We start from the raw sequence: 17,009 nt of genomic DNA, 5'->3' as shown, positions 1-17,009 counted from the left end.
AGAAATCACAAAGTTTCATGTTCCAGGAACTATTGATCAGCAGTTACAAATTCAACGGCAGGAAACTAATAAATTTTGGTAACACATTGTCCAAATATAATACCCATTGAATGCTTTAATTTTATAGAATAGTCAATATTGTAAGCCTACAGTTTTGAAATATAACCTATAGCAAGCAGATATTACTATCTCCCTCTCTTTTCTCTCCCCTTCCCTTACCAATAGTTTAACAGGTTTTCCATCCAGAGTTTTTCAGACTGCTATTTATTGTGTTTCCATGATGCGGATGATGCGGATGATGCGGATGATGCGGATTTAGAATTGTGTGCTTGTTGAAATACCTTGCGATAAGCGCTTCTAAAGACAGTCGCATGTTGCGGATTAATGCGGGTGCTTTGTTAAAAAAGTTAAGGAATTTTACACCAGAGGTCATAATAGCACGCTTGTAACTGTTCAAATCGAAATACGAATGACTGAAGTGTGAAAAATGTTTAAAATGGAATAGCTTGCACAGTATTTTTATGTGAATCATTTGCAAGTGCCATTTCCATCTTTCGCAAGCACAAAATATTTGATAAAAATTTGCGAGTAACGAAACTCGATTGACTTGCTGGTTGTTGTCATCTTCATCTTACGGATGATGGATTACCTTGTCATGGAAACATATTGATTGAGTGGTGGATTATCTTCTCATGGAAACATATCGATTGAGTGGGCTACCAGTAACTGTGATAAAAGCAGACTTGTGGATTATCTTGTCATGGAAGCATATTGATTGAGTGGGCTACCAGTAACTGTGATAAAAGCAGACTTGTAATTAGTAACAGTAGATGATGACAAAAGAAGGTCAAATACACATGAGTCATACATAGGATGTGTCAGCGTTTGATATAATTGTATCTCATTGTATTTGTAGAAGGAAAATCATTACTTCCCCTACCCTATGGACCATGTCAGGACTATTGGAAGGCAGATATGCCAATCTGTAAAATGTATGTATATATTTATAATGTGCATAACTTTATATCTCTTTATACATACTTTTATAGTATATCTTTATACAGTCGACCCTTGTTTGCTAGGATTAATACAGTCTGGGCCATGTGCGGACATTGAACAAGTCTGGGTAATGTGCGGACATTGAACAAGCCTGAACATTGAAAATTAAGTACTGTACAATACTGTATGTTGAACAGTATATAATGTCTTGTACACATACTCCTAGATTACAATATAGTATAATATGTATACACAGTACACATAGGAGAGTAAAATATGGTTATACCTGCAATAGGGTGAAGTATGCTACTAATAGCAGTAATAATAACAAACTAAAGTTATGGTACAACACTCACCCAGGTGCATGAGTTGCTTGAGTCGCCTGTCATGAGAGCCACCTATCAGTCAAAGTTGTAATTATTTGAACAGACACGACCGACCGATGCCCGAATCTCATAAGTTAGGGGAAGTGAAGTCCGGAAAAGTTGGGGTCGACTGTACTTACCTTTATAGCAAACCTTTCACCATATGAGAGTTACGAAAAAGCAGAAAGCTATATGACATAGCATACAGATTTACACTAGGAGGCCTGCATTGTGGAAAGGCCTTCAAAATTGTCTCAAAAAATAAAACCAACCCTTGGAAGTAAATTCAAAGCTGTCTTTTGTAGTCTGATGGGTATTTTAATGTTTCCAGTTTCTCCCTTATGCAATAATATGAAGCCTGAGCCTTACATAGCAAAAACTACATCTGTGAAATAAATATATATTTTATTTACACATAAAATATTGTTCAGTCACATATATGGTAATTCACTTGAGCGGATGTACTTGATCAGTTGGGCTAAAAGCAAATGTAAACCCTGCATAAGTTTCCAAATCATTGTAAGGTCAGTGCAAGGTCATTGTAAGATGATTTAGGTTGGAGAACATGTGCTGAAATAAAATAAACTGGTGTCAAAATTGAAATAAGAGTCATCTCCTCTATTAAGTGCTTTTGCTATTATTGACTTAATGTTATTAATGTTTTTCATCTAAAACTGCATGATTGTTCTCTGTTGCATTGCTAATATTTCCTACAAGAACTATAAATAGTCATAGAAAAAGACGAATATATTTTAAATTCAACATTCTAACATAACCAATGCATGAGACAGGCAACATGATCGAATACACCCAGCGATATCCTCACTACATACTAGTAAAATCTTCAACTTCCTATCTATTCCTTTCGGAGCACTAATTGTTTTGGTGATTTTCTTTAAAATCTTTTTAGATTCGATTAAACTCTTAATAAAGTTTCTCATGCACTCAGCATTTGAGAAGTATGTACACATTGTTAATAATCTTTACTAGAGTGTTCCGTTTGTTTGTAGTTCTGCATGACAACCATCTCACTCACACCGACCTCAAGCCAGAAAACATCTTGTTTGTGAATTCAGACTTTGAATTGGCGTACAATGAAAAAAGGGTATGCTACTTGAACATTTGTAGGAATCGTAGCTGTGCTGTGTACTGACTGTAAATATATATCATAGGTTACTATTCAGTTTCCTATAGTGCATTATCTATTAAGTCTTGTTTACTAGTTGTGTTACTCATCTGCTAGTCTCTAATCAACTAGCTTCGGTTTCTCTTGCTCCTATTTTAGTAGTTCACTTACTACTAGTTGGTGTCTGCGGGTGTAGAGACTCTTATATTACTGTTTACTTGTGTCTTGATTATATATGTACTAGCTACTCATGTCATGACTACCTGTGTACTAGCTATTCATGTCATGACTAACTGTGTACTAGCTACTCATGTCATGACTATTTGTGTAATAGCTACTGATGTCATGACTACCTGTGTACTAGCTATTCATGTCATGACTATCTGTGTACTAGCTACTCATGTCATGACTATTTGTGTAATAGCTACTGATGTCATGACTACCTGTGTGCTAGCTACTCGTGTCATGACTATCTGTGTACAAGCTAATCGAGTCATGACTACCTGTGTACTAGCTACTTGAGTCATGACTACCTGTGTGCTAGCTACTCGTGTTATGAATATCTGTGTACAAGCTACTCGAGTCATGACTACCTGTGTACTAGCTACTCGAGTTATGACTACCTGTGTACTAGCTACTCGAGTCATGACTACCTGTGTGCTAGCTACTCGTGTCATGAATATCTGTGTACTAGCTACTCGAGTCATGACTACCTGTGTACTAGCTACTCATGTCAAGACTACCAGTGTACTAGCTACTCATGTCATGATCATTTGTGTACTAGCTACTCATGTCAACTTTCTATCAGTATAATATCAGATATCCAATTATGTCTAGCAGATATATTCATAGTATCTGAATGTAAACAAGAAATAGGTATTTCAAGATAATAAATTTGGCAGAAATAGTCTATTAAACAATTGTGTTTCATCTCTTTTGTTTAGCGCTGTATTTTTTTATATCGGATAAAATCTAAATTTCGGTTTTAAACATCGTACATAAAAACAAAATAAATAAAAAGTTCAATTTCGTTGTAATTTGTTCTGATAACTATGGCAAGCACAAATAGATGTTTATTGATTTGGATAAGAAAATCTTCTGTTGAATTGAGTTTGCTGCCAAAACATAAAACACAGGCGTATTTAATAAAGTTAAACTCTAGTGTTAGTAGACACAGTTAATGAACTCTGGTTATCTTCAGATAACTCAGCGGATGATAGCCCACCCACACCCACAGGTTATTAACATCTAGTTCCGACACACTATAATGAATCAGCAGACCACGTTCATACAGTAATCATACCTCTGATATAACAGTTGTTTAATTGCCTCACCACTCGCTGCTAGCTAATGATTCTACCAGTAGATCGTTGGCAGGAAATGTTATCTATTCATAAAAATAGAGGTTGATGAACAACTTAACTATTTCGCAAAGGAAAGGCTCACCTTAATACCTATACAAAAATATTTATCACTCATCACAGAGTTAACAGATTCACCCAAAATTTGCCACAATGAATTTAAAATATTGGGTTATCATTTTCTCAAAAAAGTGAATTAGTTTTCTTTTTACTCAGAATTCACAGCGCAATGTCGCGGTTTCAAAAATTTTTATTTTTGGTTTAGAATGGATGAAAATAAAAATTGTAAATGTGTTCTAAACCTATTTTTTGTGAAATTTTTCAACATTGAACATTAGATATTTCTGATAACTAAATTTTTATATTTTAGAATGGGATCTGTTTTTGGTCAAACTTTGAAAGATGGCAGTTTTATTTTGCAACCGGCTTTATGAAACTTAAAAACACTAGATATAGCTTTTGTTTGTCAAATGCATTTATTCTTGTGAAGCATCTTGTGCTGGTACCAAAATCAAACTTCAGATTAATGTTTTTACAGCAAAAACCAAGTGTACATTAGTAACACCTTTTTCGGCATGAACATATTCCAGCAGAATGAGCAAACAATTCCATAGTAGAAGATTTAACGCGCATAGTTTGTTGCCTGTTCTCTCCAAGTAATGTAGCAAATCTCCTAATATTGGCTCTGTTTGGACACTTTGTTACCATTTCTGCAACAGCGCACATTAGTGAAGAAAAGAAAAGTTTTGACTAATCCAAACATTTCTGTTTGTATCAAACATTTTTATGTCAGCATTCAAATATGCTTCTATTATCTTGTATGTAGACGACAGCTAATGGGAACACAGTTTCAGATCTCAATCAGTTACATAAGTCCTTTTTAGAAATAAGTATGTTCAGCTGCAGACAACTAAAAAACTGACAACTTAAAAAATGTGAAAAATGTACGATGCTGAAAATATATTTTCTTAAGTAACATCTGACTGTTATTTCAGCACAAGAGTGAAAAGGTAGTCAAGGATCCTTCCTGCAAGCTCATAGACTTTGGTTCAGCAACATTTGACGATGAACACCACAGCTTGGTTGTATCAACACGACATTACCGAGCACCAGAGGTTCTGCTAGGTAACTACAAGTCACATAAAATAATGCAACCTTATTCGTCGAAATATTTTCACAAATATACTTCACACATTCAATAAAACTATTTTTATTGTTCTTACGCGTCTGTTTTATCGTCATTGTAATCCTGTCACTTTTAGCGGTGATATTTTATAACTTACCGTAAAAATTCGTTTAATTTTTTAGCCTTAGCTTGAAGGAGTACGTATCATTGTCTAATAATCATGACGAGCCTGTTGGTCATTTGTGATAATCGAAAAGTGCTGCAAAAATTATTTGCGAAGTGTTGGGTCACATGATCAGATTACGACTTGCCGATTAGACCAAACCGAAACAAAACTGTAAAGTAGCGAGCATCTATATTTGATACGGGGTCTTCGGTAAAACCGGAAGTGTTTGTCATAAACTAGTGCTACGATAAGTTTTATATCAAGCTTTTTATTGGCCTTACAATTCACGTGAGAACATCACATGACAAGACAATAACCAAATTTCATGGCTACGTCATCGAAATAAAGAGATTCCAATCTACGTCGGCTTTTCGTTTTTGAGCTTTTAAGAGCTTGTAATCACATTTCCACATATTTTGCACCTACAACACAACAGAGTAAGACATGGTGGATCTTTTGATACCAAATAACTGTAATGTGAATTTTGTTGCAAGTCAACCTTTAAGGCTGGTTCACACTATATCACCGTATCTCGGCATCGATGCCACAATACTTCAGTGACGTAGTGTTATCAATTTTATTTTTAAATTTTGATTAAGAAACTTCTTTGTTTTCACTGAAATCAAATACTAGTCCCGCAGCAACGGTCATAAACGGAAATAAATCACTCTATCAGCGACCGCGAGTTACCATCGCCGAAGTGGTTCACATTTTAAAGGCGGTTGTCGATGCTCGGCGAAAGATCGGGAAAGTTTGACAGCTGCAAACATTCCCGACGTGTCCGCATTGTTTCATCGATGCCATCGGTTTACAATTCACATAATCGACGATGAACGATGAAAGAAAAGTGCTGACATACGACCATATGAACCGGCCTTTAAACTGTCAATAGCAATCTACTGAATGGTGTTAAACCTCAACCACTCTACCAGATGGCTGTGTGTTAGCATAATAGGAGCCAAATGGTATTTTGGCAACCAGCATCTTATGCATTTAACAATACTTGAAGTATCAAGTGTAAAGCACTAGGGCTACAGGGTGAAAACAGAGCCTCACATCTGGTTATCTGCCATCTCAAACAAATTTTCATAGAGATTTGTATCTGACGATATTTAGTTCAATTTTTTAAAACTTAGCGAATCTAATGTTGCAAGGACACTAGCTGACCAATTCACAGGCGATTGTTCGATCGTGACAATCATTGATTAAGCAAATAGTTCAACCTGCTGACTCAGAACAAGATTCATATCACACTGCAAACATTTTTATAACTAGTCAATCTCGTTCACCGTGAGAGATTGTCATGAGTATTAGGCATTCCAAAACTGCTGCAAGGTAGTTGAGTGATTCAGATGCTAGTGTCCTTGGCTGGCCGACTGTCCAGGTTTGAATCCCCTACAATGCAATCTTTTATCTCAACATTTAACCGAAGCCTTGGATGGACACGTTTCTATAGCAACGGTTATCTCATTTTTGTATGATTTGTAACCAGTAGGAATATCATATGCATTTGTGTATGCATAATGTTTGTCGTCACCGTAGACCAATCAAAGTGCTACTTTATGTCGCCAATTGGTCAATGCAAACATCAGTCAAACATTAATAGCCGACTATTGGTTACAGTAAATGGTTTAAAATACATGTACACCTTTATTAACTGAGTGTTTGTCATTTGTTATTTAAACAATAACAAACAAAGTCTTGACAGAAATATGTAATCTCGAAGTGATATATCAAGAGAGAGCAAGTCTAAATGCATATCCAGATTTGTTATTTTTTATCATGCTTTTGGTTGTCTAGCTAATAAAACTTTGTGCTTGGTGATTTTTTAGAACTTGGCTGGTCACACCCATGTGATGTTTGGAGCATAGGCTGCATTCTCTTTGAGTTATATACTGGATACACTCTTTTCCAGGTAATTCTTAAGTGACCTTTGACCTTTGGTCATCATAGTCTTACCAATGACTTGCAATGTTTCTACTCCTAAAGTTTATGTAATACCTTAATATATTAGAAAGTAGATATTATATAAATAATTGTTTAGAGGCAAAGTTTTATTTACATTCCTCAAACTCAGGCAAGTATAGTACAACTTTGACCTTCGCACAAAAAGGTCAAAAGAAACTTTGTAAAATTTTGCAGCTTATCCATTTCCTTTAGCATAAAGAACTTATAATGGTCAATGTATTTTTTTTAAGTGAGTTTATATTTGTGAATTTCTGTTTACACCTGTTTCTATATACAATTGTTGTTTGTTGATTATATTACCAAGTTTACATAAGTCAGATTTGTACCGTTGCAATGGTTGTGATAACCAATTTTCTTTAAGCGTTTCAAAATTATAAAAGCGATACATGTACTTTGAATATGTTAAAAACCCTATCTTATATGTCACCAAGAAATCTACAACAAAAATTAAAGAAGTTCATAATATCATGATTGTGACAGATATGCAAATCCAATAAAAACCAAAAACAATAAGCAACAATAAACAGCACACAATAAGCAGTAAATGATAAAACATATGTGCACAAGTAATTTTACTATATGTACATTTGAATAAAACTATCCATAAGGAAGTTGTCATCTCTTTTAAAGACGTAGGCAACTGGATATTATTACTATTCATGCTCATCTCATAAATTGGAAACATGAACATTGCAGACCCATGATGACTTAGAGCATTTAGCTATGATGGAGAGAGTCATAGGACAGTTTCCATATCGGATGGCGCGCAGAACCAAGTAAGTTCGTAGCTAGATTGAAATGTTTGTTAATGATTTACGTCTGCATAGATTCCACAGAATTTTAAGCCAAAAAAGTTATTGCTCAGAAATACTCTAAATACCTTTTGTAGTTGACTGTTTTCTTTTTTAATCGCTAGTCAGTGTTGCCTACCAAATAATCTTGTTTTAGTCTTAAAACCTCATTCTCTGGTCTGATAGATCCATTTCATATAGCGTTCAGTAACATTGAGAAGACAAATTATGGAGAAAAAAGTTTTTGCCATGAATTGTTTCAAACAATTGTGCTAATTTTTGTTTATTACATCAAAAAGAATACTAAATAATTCTCAGCGTTCCTCATTTAGGATGCCATTTTTCTATCACGGTCGTTTGGATTGGGATGCAAATAGCACTTCCGGACGATACGTTCGCGAAATGTGCAAACCTATATTTGTAAGTGGAGCATGTGTGATGGTTGAGCCCCTGACCCTGAGGCTTGACATATACATGTGGTATGTGATGGCTTTCCGTTTGCTTTTCTGTATGACCTTCACCTTACCTTTCTTTCTGATAATATCTTTGGTGGCTTTTGAATCATACTAATTAATAGTAATCAACTCTATTTCTTATTAATTTCCCACAATTCTCTGCCCTACTCTGATTTGGTGAAAGTCAATATGTTTAAAAAAAAATTTTTAATCTATTGAAAGAAATATAAATGGAGTTTTAAAAACTTGAATACAAAATATGTCTAAAAAAATGATGAGCCAACGCATTGCATGTATACATTTAATTTTGATTGGTATTCTTTGAAGTAAACATTACTAACATTGTTTGTTTCAGATGATTTTAATTAAATTGTTTTTATAATATTAGATAATATATAATAAAAAGAATATTTTAAGTAAACATATCAGATCATCATATCATGCTGTGTATGAATAAAATGGTACATTTAAAAGATTAATAGTGTACATGTGTTGGTGATCATATCATACCACATTTTATAATAATCCTCGCTGAGAGTTAAAAACGTTAATATTCATTTTTAATTAGTTTTAGAAGCAAAAAATGAATCTTAAGACTGTATAAAAAGAAGTTTAAATACTCGGCTAGTAGCAAAGGTTTTCAAGCAAAAAATTTAAATATTTCAACAAAAACTATTAAAAACTAAAAACACTAAAAAACACTAAAAACATTGCATACAGATAACAGTCTTTAGTGTGGTCTCTACCTTGGTAGGCCCATGTCCAGCAGAAGTACTTGCGTGCAGCAGGCAATCAAAAGCTAGTTTTAACACCACTTTGTTTGCTGTGGATTGAATGGAGAATCATGCTAAATTATTTTCTTTTGTCAAATGAATGCTATTTGAGATATGCTTTGTTGGCTGAAGCTGTGAGTATGCTTTCCCTATAACTAGTGTATTCATGTTAGTTTTGTTTAACACCTGTATTGTTACACAGGTAAGTCTTTCAAATGCTGACTCTTCCTAAAAAGGAAATGCACAACAAATCTTAAACATCAATCTTTAGAAATCAGATCACTCAGATCCCTTCTCAGCATATTATAGCAGCATCTCTTGAAAAATGGTTTAGCTACAAGACCAGCAAAACCCATAATTATTATTGCACATAGCAACCCAATTAATTGTGAATACTTCGCATTATTTGTACCTTTAAATTTTTTCAAATTTTGTCTTTTAAATTTTAATTTTTTTTCAAATTTTAATTTTTTTCAAATTTTGAACAGATTTAAAATTTAAAATCTTAAACTATTATTAAAATTTCAAATAAATTTCTAATTTTTCATTTAAATTATACTAAATTGCTTTAAAACTGTATGTAGAGTTGGTGAGTATGCTGCAATTTCCTCTCACCTTAATTTTAAGGTAAGTGTTTATCCGCCCCACCATCAATAGAGAGTCACAGACTAGCAAACCAGTTAAAGCAGTTGAACAGCAAATGACTGCTCTCTGTTTGCTCGCTATTAGTTCATTAAGACTATAGCTTGCCTCTTGCTCACCATCCAATGCTTACTCCATCAATTAAATAATCTTTTAATTCCTTGGAGGGTTGTAAAAGTTCTTTTATCTGAAATAAGGACTAGAATATATGTATTATTTGGCTGCTAGTATTATGATATAAAACTGTATTTTATCTTGAGTCCAGTGCTTAGCAGCAAATCGCAAAACACAATTTAACCTGTGAAAACAAGTAACATAGAAATAGTTCATAGCTGTTTAACTGATATAAAATGACCTTATAAGTTTTCTCATTGCAAATCAATGTCACCTTTTCAATATTTCAAATGTCAGAAGTTTCTGTGAATGTCTATGACTTTATGAACAGTCTGATGCTGCAAGTACAAAACAGAAAGAGATGATACTAAAAAAATTAATGCTTGATAAGTCTTGAGCCATAAATGGAATTTCTTTTGAGAATTAACCGCTCATAAATTTACTTATTTTTTTAGAAGTTTAGAGCAAAATCTAAAAATATTTTGGCCTCTTTTAATTAGCTTAATGAAAAAATCAACATTTAGTTCTTTTGAATCTTAATTCAATTATCCTATTTAATTCGTGTAGCTGCATGCGCATGCCTGCCAATTATAGCAATTATATATACAGTCAAACATGGATAACTCGAACTTCACGGGACCGAGCAAAAGTGTTCGAATTATCAGAGCGTTCAAGTTATCAGAGCACTGTCACAAGTCTATGTATTTACTTATTTATTAGTAGATACATGTACATATGCAAACTATAATATAAATAAAAAGCACAAATGGCTTGTTTCAAATTATATGCTTCTAATGTAAAGTTTAAAACGTTTTTATCAAAAAGTATAGAGATTTTTCTATCACTTGAGATTGGTTTGTTGTTTGAGGTGATGTTATTGCCAGAACGTTTTTTTAGATTGACATTGGAAAAACTTGATCGTTGTTGAAATGCTCAAAAGAAAAGACATCTTTTTCTTTTGAGCGTTTTACCCACGATCAATTTTGCCAATTTTTCTTGAAGTTTATGCAACTTCAAGAAAAAGTTACCAAAGAAAAATCCCTTACTTTACCTGGGATTCGTTAAGAGCAACACTCCGAGGCAGTTCAATTAAAAGTTTTACGAGGTTTTACGGTACATTGTATATCACTCACGCTTTTTGAATGGAGACTTATTGAATGTACACACGTATTCTGTGTTTAGGTCAAACGATGAATAGTTTTTTTAGCTAAGACAACGTATACGTTTAATAAAAACAATTTTTAAGACGTTTTAAACATTCAACATTCCGACGTTGATTCAACACGGAATCAACGTCGGAAAACTCATCGTCACGGGCTAGCCGGGTCACGCACTCAAGGATTTTCGCCACGCACATACAAAACAACATGCTGTTTTTGTTTTGTATGTGCGTGGCGAAAATCCTTGCGCGCGTGACCCGGCAAGCCCGTGCTATTAATCGTATAGCAGTATAAATCAAATTTGACCAAACCTTTAGAAAAGTCGTTGACAAAATTATTTTGCCGATGGTGGTAATAACAACGCTTATGAATTACGAGAAGATGAGGTTTACCTCTATGGCTTTGAATAAAGTGATTTTCTAAAGCGATAACAACCGTTTCGGCAGCCGTTGGGCAAAAAAACAGTTCGAATTAACAGTGTTGAGTTCGAGTTATCTATAGCAATTTATCATTACGTGGGAACGGACCAAAGAAACCGTTCGAATTAACCATGTGTTCGAGCTATCCGTGGACGAGTTATCCATGTTTGACTGTATATACATTATGTGTAAATTTTTATTTTAATTCAATTTTAATACAACAGTCTATAAGTTTGTAAACACAAATAAAACATGTTATGCAACTGTCAAAACTAATTAAAAACTTATAATCGATCTCTATTAGTGATTGTTGTATCATTGTTTTCATATCTACAGTAAAATCAGAAATTAAGTGCATAGGGCAGACAACTCTTTATGAAAGTTGTATGACTCTGTGAGCTTAGAGTTTGGCAATTGCAGAAAGGTGCTTGTTTTAAAATTGCTATCAGTTTTACTTCAAGGTGTTAGATCGCTAATCTTAGTAGAAAAGATGTATCACGCCAAACAGTTCAATGTCATACATTTAAAAACCTATGTTTACTTATAGCGATATATACGGAATGACAATGAGGCTGCTAGGTCACTGTTTGACTTAATTATGAAGATGCTAGAATATGACCCAGCAGAGCGTATCACATTAGAGCAAGCGCTAAAGCACTCGTTTTTCACAACCGAAGAAAAGCCAGCAGAAGATCTAATCACTCAGACCTGTAAGTAACCTTTTTTATTTACATTGTAACACTAAATTCTGTAGATCTCATTCCGCAGTTACATTGTGGCTATGCAATAACAACATGCCTGGTTGATGCATTGACCAATAAGTATTGGCTTTAACTGAGTAAAGGCCACAATAGCCACGTCAGCTTTGACAAACATTTTTACTCTTTGAACTACCATCACCAACTCGATTGTCAATCATTTAATTTCTACAATGGAACCTGAGCAGTTTGTGGCGGCAGGGCCAGTTATGTAACTATTTGTTCTGTTATGTTTTTATTGTAATAGGACCATCAATACAGATGAATCTTTCACTATGTATCCATTAAGTGATTAATTCACAAGTTTGCGTCACCCGTAAGATGCAGAAGGCAAAATCTCGCAAGTCAAATGAGTTTTGTTTCTTGCAAAGTTTTACCAAATGTTTCAAGTTTGTGAAAGTTGAAAACAACACTCGCGAGTGATGCGCAAGAGAATGCCGCGCAAACTATTTTATTTTAAACATTTTAAACACTCACTCGTTCTTATAATGATTTGAGCAGTTTTGAGTCGCTATGACTTCTGGCATAAAAATCCTTATCTTTGTTAACAAAGCGTCTACGTTAATTCACAGCACACGGATTAACTGTTGCTTAGTGAAATACTTATCGTACTATTACTTAATGTGTGGACAATTCCAAATTCGCTTCATCAGCACAATTGAAACATAGTTGATGTTACTCGCTAGTGAACCTCAAATAAAAACTGTCAGATCTAAAAACAAATAAATGGATTTCAGCGTTCTGTTTAATTCGAGTTAGTTATATGACCAATCACAAATACTCTGTCAGCAATCTGACCAATCACAAGTACTCTGTCAGCAATCTGACCAATCACAGGTACTCTGTCAGCAATCTGACCAATCACAGGTACTCTGTCAGAAATCTGACCAATCACAGGTATTCTGTCAGCAATCTGACCAATCACAGGTACTCTGTCAGCAAAGACCAGCAAGCTGGTTCAACAAAAACACTTCATTTAGTAGCCGTTGTGTGCTGGCTACACAAACGAGGCATCTAGCCGGTATGTGTAACCATGGATTCCAAAGTGCTAGTAGTTCAAGCTTAGGATTTTAATATTGATCTCTATAGATTTACTTATATCTTGTCATCTATTTTTGGCAAGATGTATTTTCCAATTAATGTCAACTGCAGGTTTTTTCAACTTGGAACCGAATGTGTGAAAATTGAATGCAAGGCTTTATAAATGCACACAAATTTGGCTAACAGCAGCACATAGCTGAGTGCTCTGTTTATTATTCATAAAAAATTGAAATTGAATGAAATTTTTGAATTATTTTACCATCATTGTTGTCATATTTGCCATATAGGCATTCACCGCAGTCTCCACTAAATGGAAGAAGGAAGCTTTTTCATACGCCCTGGTATATATACTTGGGGGCATCTAAAGACCGAGAAGGCTACAAAGTCCTTTAGGGTCATTTCAGAGGCATGGCTTCCCAAAGCTGATCGGGTGTATTTAGCCCAAGTTACTACAGCGTATGTAGGCAGGCGCACAAAATACACCCACATATAAAACAATAGTTTTAAGGAATTCTGTCATTTGGAAGTTTATTTCTAGCTTTTACTCAAGTACTTTAACTTGCTGTTTTCAGGCTATTTAATGTTTCAACATAACTTTATGTCTCCTCATCGCTGCCACATACTACTTTTTTTATTATTTTCACAGATGATCGTAGGACACTCAGAATTTCCAATGAGCTGCACCATGCATTTCCTCAATTCACTGTCGCACAAATCGCTGTCATTGTGGAGATGGAGATCACAGCAGATGCTGCAGCTGTCAAGTTATTGGAAATGGATGCTTCAAAGAAGACTCCAATTAGCAACGGGGACACAGACAAGCCAGGTATGTACTTCGCACATGTCATAGATGTCATAGTCTGGTGAGGATCCAATCATAAACCACTTTATCACATGCAGTGGACACTTGTTTAAGTTGAATTCACAGCTCTGTGATTGCTTAACTTGGTTCTTTACCATGTTTTTTGTAGTCAATACTGATTAAACTATCAAAAAACGTATTTATTAGGTTCTGACTGTATTTACTAACCAACTTCAATATATATATATATATATATATATATATATATATATATTAATCTTTCATTTATTATTTCAGTTTTTTATGAATATTTATCTGTTTTAATTTAATAAGAAGATATTCATGGACGAAATTCTGTTAGTTGCCATAATGCTTGGCTCTTACACACTCTCTCAGATGGTGAAGCGCTACCTGAAGTGACTGAAACAGCGATAGCAAATACTCCTGAGTCAGTGGAAGCTGAAACAAAACATGAAGAGCAAAAACAACCTTCAGTAGCCAAAAGTTTAACGAGTGACAGTATGGATATGGAGCCAATCGAACAGAGAATAGCCAAGAAGGTATTTTCATTGAAAATTGAATAACGATACAAACTGTAATAAATTGCTTTGGTGTGAAGTAAAGATAAAATACATGTACAATATATAGTTATGCTTCAGTCAACTTGCTCGACATTTCATTCGTTTTCACTTTAATTTTAGTTGTGTTGGAGTTGTCCTCTTAATAGATTATAATTGCAGTTAGTTACCTATTTAAGAGGACTATAGTTATGTCTATGTTAGATTTATCTTTTTAATATTGTACAATTGCGGCCATGTTAGAGTTGTTTCTTTAATATACTACAATTGGCCACAATTGAAGTTATGGTAGAGGTATTACCTTAATAGACTACAATGGCATTCATGTTGGAGTTGTCCTCTTAATGCGCTTTAATGGGGGAGTATGTAAAAGATATCCCTTTAAAAGATGATAATTGTAGCAAATATCTTAACCATTTTGATAGATTGAACATGACAGGTTTCAAGCTCTTAATAAACAAGTGATGCTATAAATGTCCTTGAGTGTAATGTGAAAATTCCTTTTAGCCTGTGTACCACCGCAGTGACACTGTGATATGTTGTTACAAATACTAAGTCTAAACAGAGGACTGGTCTGAATCAGTTCTCACTCTATACAGGCGTCAGCTCTAGCTCTCAAGGATGAAAAGCTAAAGATATCTGGTAAGAAAGCTCGCCATCCACCTACCCCCCCTGCTATTGTATCTCCAGTTCTGTCACCAGTGAATCCAGACCTTCCACAGATTGTGGTAAGTTTTTACTTACAATAGATGTTTGTACTTACAATAGATGTTGAGCAATTTCTCATATTTGCTGTTTTAACTAGACATTGGATTTGAGCCACATCCCAACTTGTTGGAAGAATGCAACTTTATTAGCAAAATAAAAGAATAGAGTTAATGTAGTCATGTTTTTAAGATTAGGAAGCCTGGCCCCGAGATAATTTGGGGAAACATTTTTCAACCTCATCCTACGTCCAAGTGAACTCGGCATTCTAGTGTCGCTTTTGTGTACTTTGTAGGATTACCAAATTTTAGTCATTTTGTGTAATTTGTGTTTTCAGTATAATCTAAAATTTTCAAATTAATTTAACTGCTAGTTGTTGAGATGTCGCCAAAATACTGAGGGCAAGTTTACAAGAGGGCACTTCTAAATGAGCAAGAAATGAAAAATGGCTGCCATCAAAACATTAATTTCTAATGACATACTGATTTATATTCCTAGCAATAAACGATCACAATTGACAACGTTAGAAAGCTTCATTTCTTTAGCAACAGGAGATTTACACTAAAACCACTTGATTTTCTATTTATAACAAATATACACCCTCCATTAGGCTCGGTTTACATCATCCATTATGTTTCCTCAGTTACTCCTAAAACAGCACATCTTTAGAAGTGTGTGAAAAATAAACTATATAAAATATTTAGTTTCTGTTTCTTTCCTTGATTTTTAAAAGCTCCAAGCTTGAAAATGATATTTGGTTAATAAAATGGTGCTATTTTAAGTGCTTTTACAATTGATGGACAGTTGTAAATACAGTCTGGGATCAGGAGATATTTTTGTACATACAAGAGTAGGCTTAAAAGCGTTAAGGCCAGAACCCATGAGCACAACACAGGTAGATGACAAGATTTGAGGCAATGATTATTTGCTCATTTCTTGCATGAGGTCAGCTCATTGTGCACATTTCCCATTTGTTTTAATAAATGGTTCATTATTTTTCTGGTTAATGCCCCGCTTGTTTTTTACTTGAAAAAATAGACTCGCAGTTTTACTCAGGTCACACCCTATTGGCTAAATTGACATGCAAAAATTTGTAATTAGTTACAATTTCGCTATCATATAATCACATTTTTTCATGAAAAGAAATATTTTTATTACAAAATTTTTTTTCATGTTTTTAGATTCCAATATGCAGATAACATGTGCCTCATGACTACTTGCATAAAAAATCTCAGACTTTAGAATTTTCCAAAAAATGAATGTATATCATAGTGGGTAGAAAATTAGCATTATTTGTAACAATTTTAAGTAATTTGTAGTGCCGTGTGCAAGGTATACATGTATATTATTTATGGAATAAATATAATATTCCATAATTAATAGCAAATTAGCATTGGGTAGCAACATTTATAGCTTTTTTATACTCAAGTACCTCCAGTTCTGACGTGAGTTAAAATTACAGGCTACACATCACAGTTTTATAAAGACTCTCTTTCTTTATCAGGTAAAATCTCCTAATATACCACCAGCAAAGGATGACCTCATGACCCCGCTGTCAAAGATGACCTCTCTCCCTGGTACCAAGTCAGTCGGCTCTTCTCCTTTTGTCCTCGATGCGGACAGGATATACTCAGGTAAAAACTGATGGCAAACTTTGAGA

General features: G+C 34.3%; 1 protein-coding gene across 1 annotated transcript in view; it reads left to right on the top strand.

The window, feature by feature from the left end:
- The window catches only part of LOC137388053 (uncharacterized), a 38,884-nt gene that overhangs the window by 11,827 nt on the left and 10,048 nt on the right, over positions 1-17,009 (top strand). Inside the window, 11 exon segments of the mRNA XM_068074570.1 lie at positions 917-992; positions 2,375-2,469; positions 4,847-4,976; positions 6,976-7,058; positions 7,808-7,895; positions 8,144-8,322; positions 12,013-12,175; positions 13,911-14,090; positions 14,463-14,626; positions 15,244-15,372; positions 16,854-16,983. Of these exon segments, the coding sequence (XP_067930671.1) occupies positions 917-992; positions 2,375-2,469; positions 4,847-4,976; positions 6,976-7,058; positions 7,808-7,895; positions 8,144-8,322; positions 12,013-12,175; positions 13,911-14,090; positions 14,463-14,626; positions 15,244-15,372; positions 16,854-16,983 (1,417 nt within the window).

The sequence above is a fragment of the Watersipora subatra genome, chromosome 2, assembly GCF_963576615.1.
Source record: "Watersipora subatra chromosome 2, tzWatSuba1.1, whole genome shotgun sequence".
In the NCBI taxonomy this organism is placed as follows: Eukaryota; Metazoa; Bryozoa; class Gymnolaemata; order Cheilostomatida; family Watersiporidae; genus Watersipora; species Watersipora subatra.
This window is presented reverse-complemented; position numbering and strand designations above follow the sequence as displayed.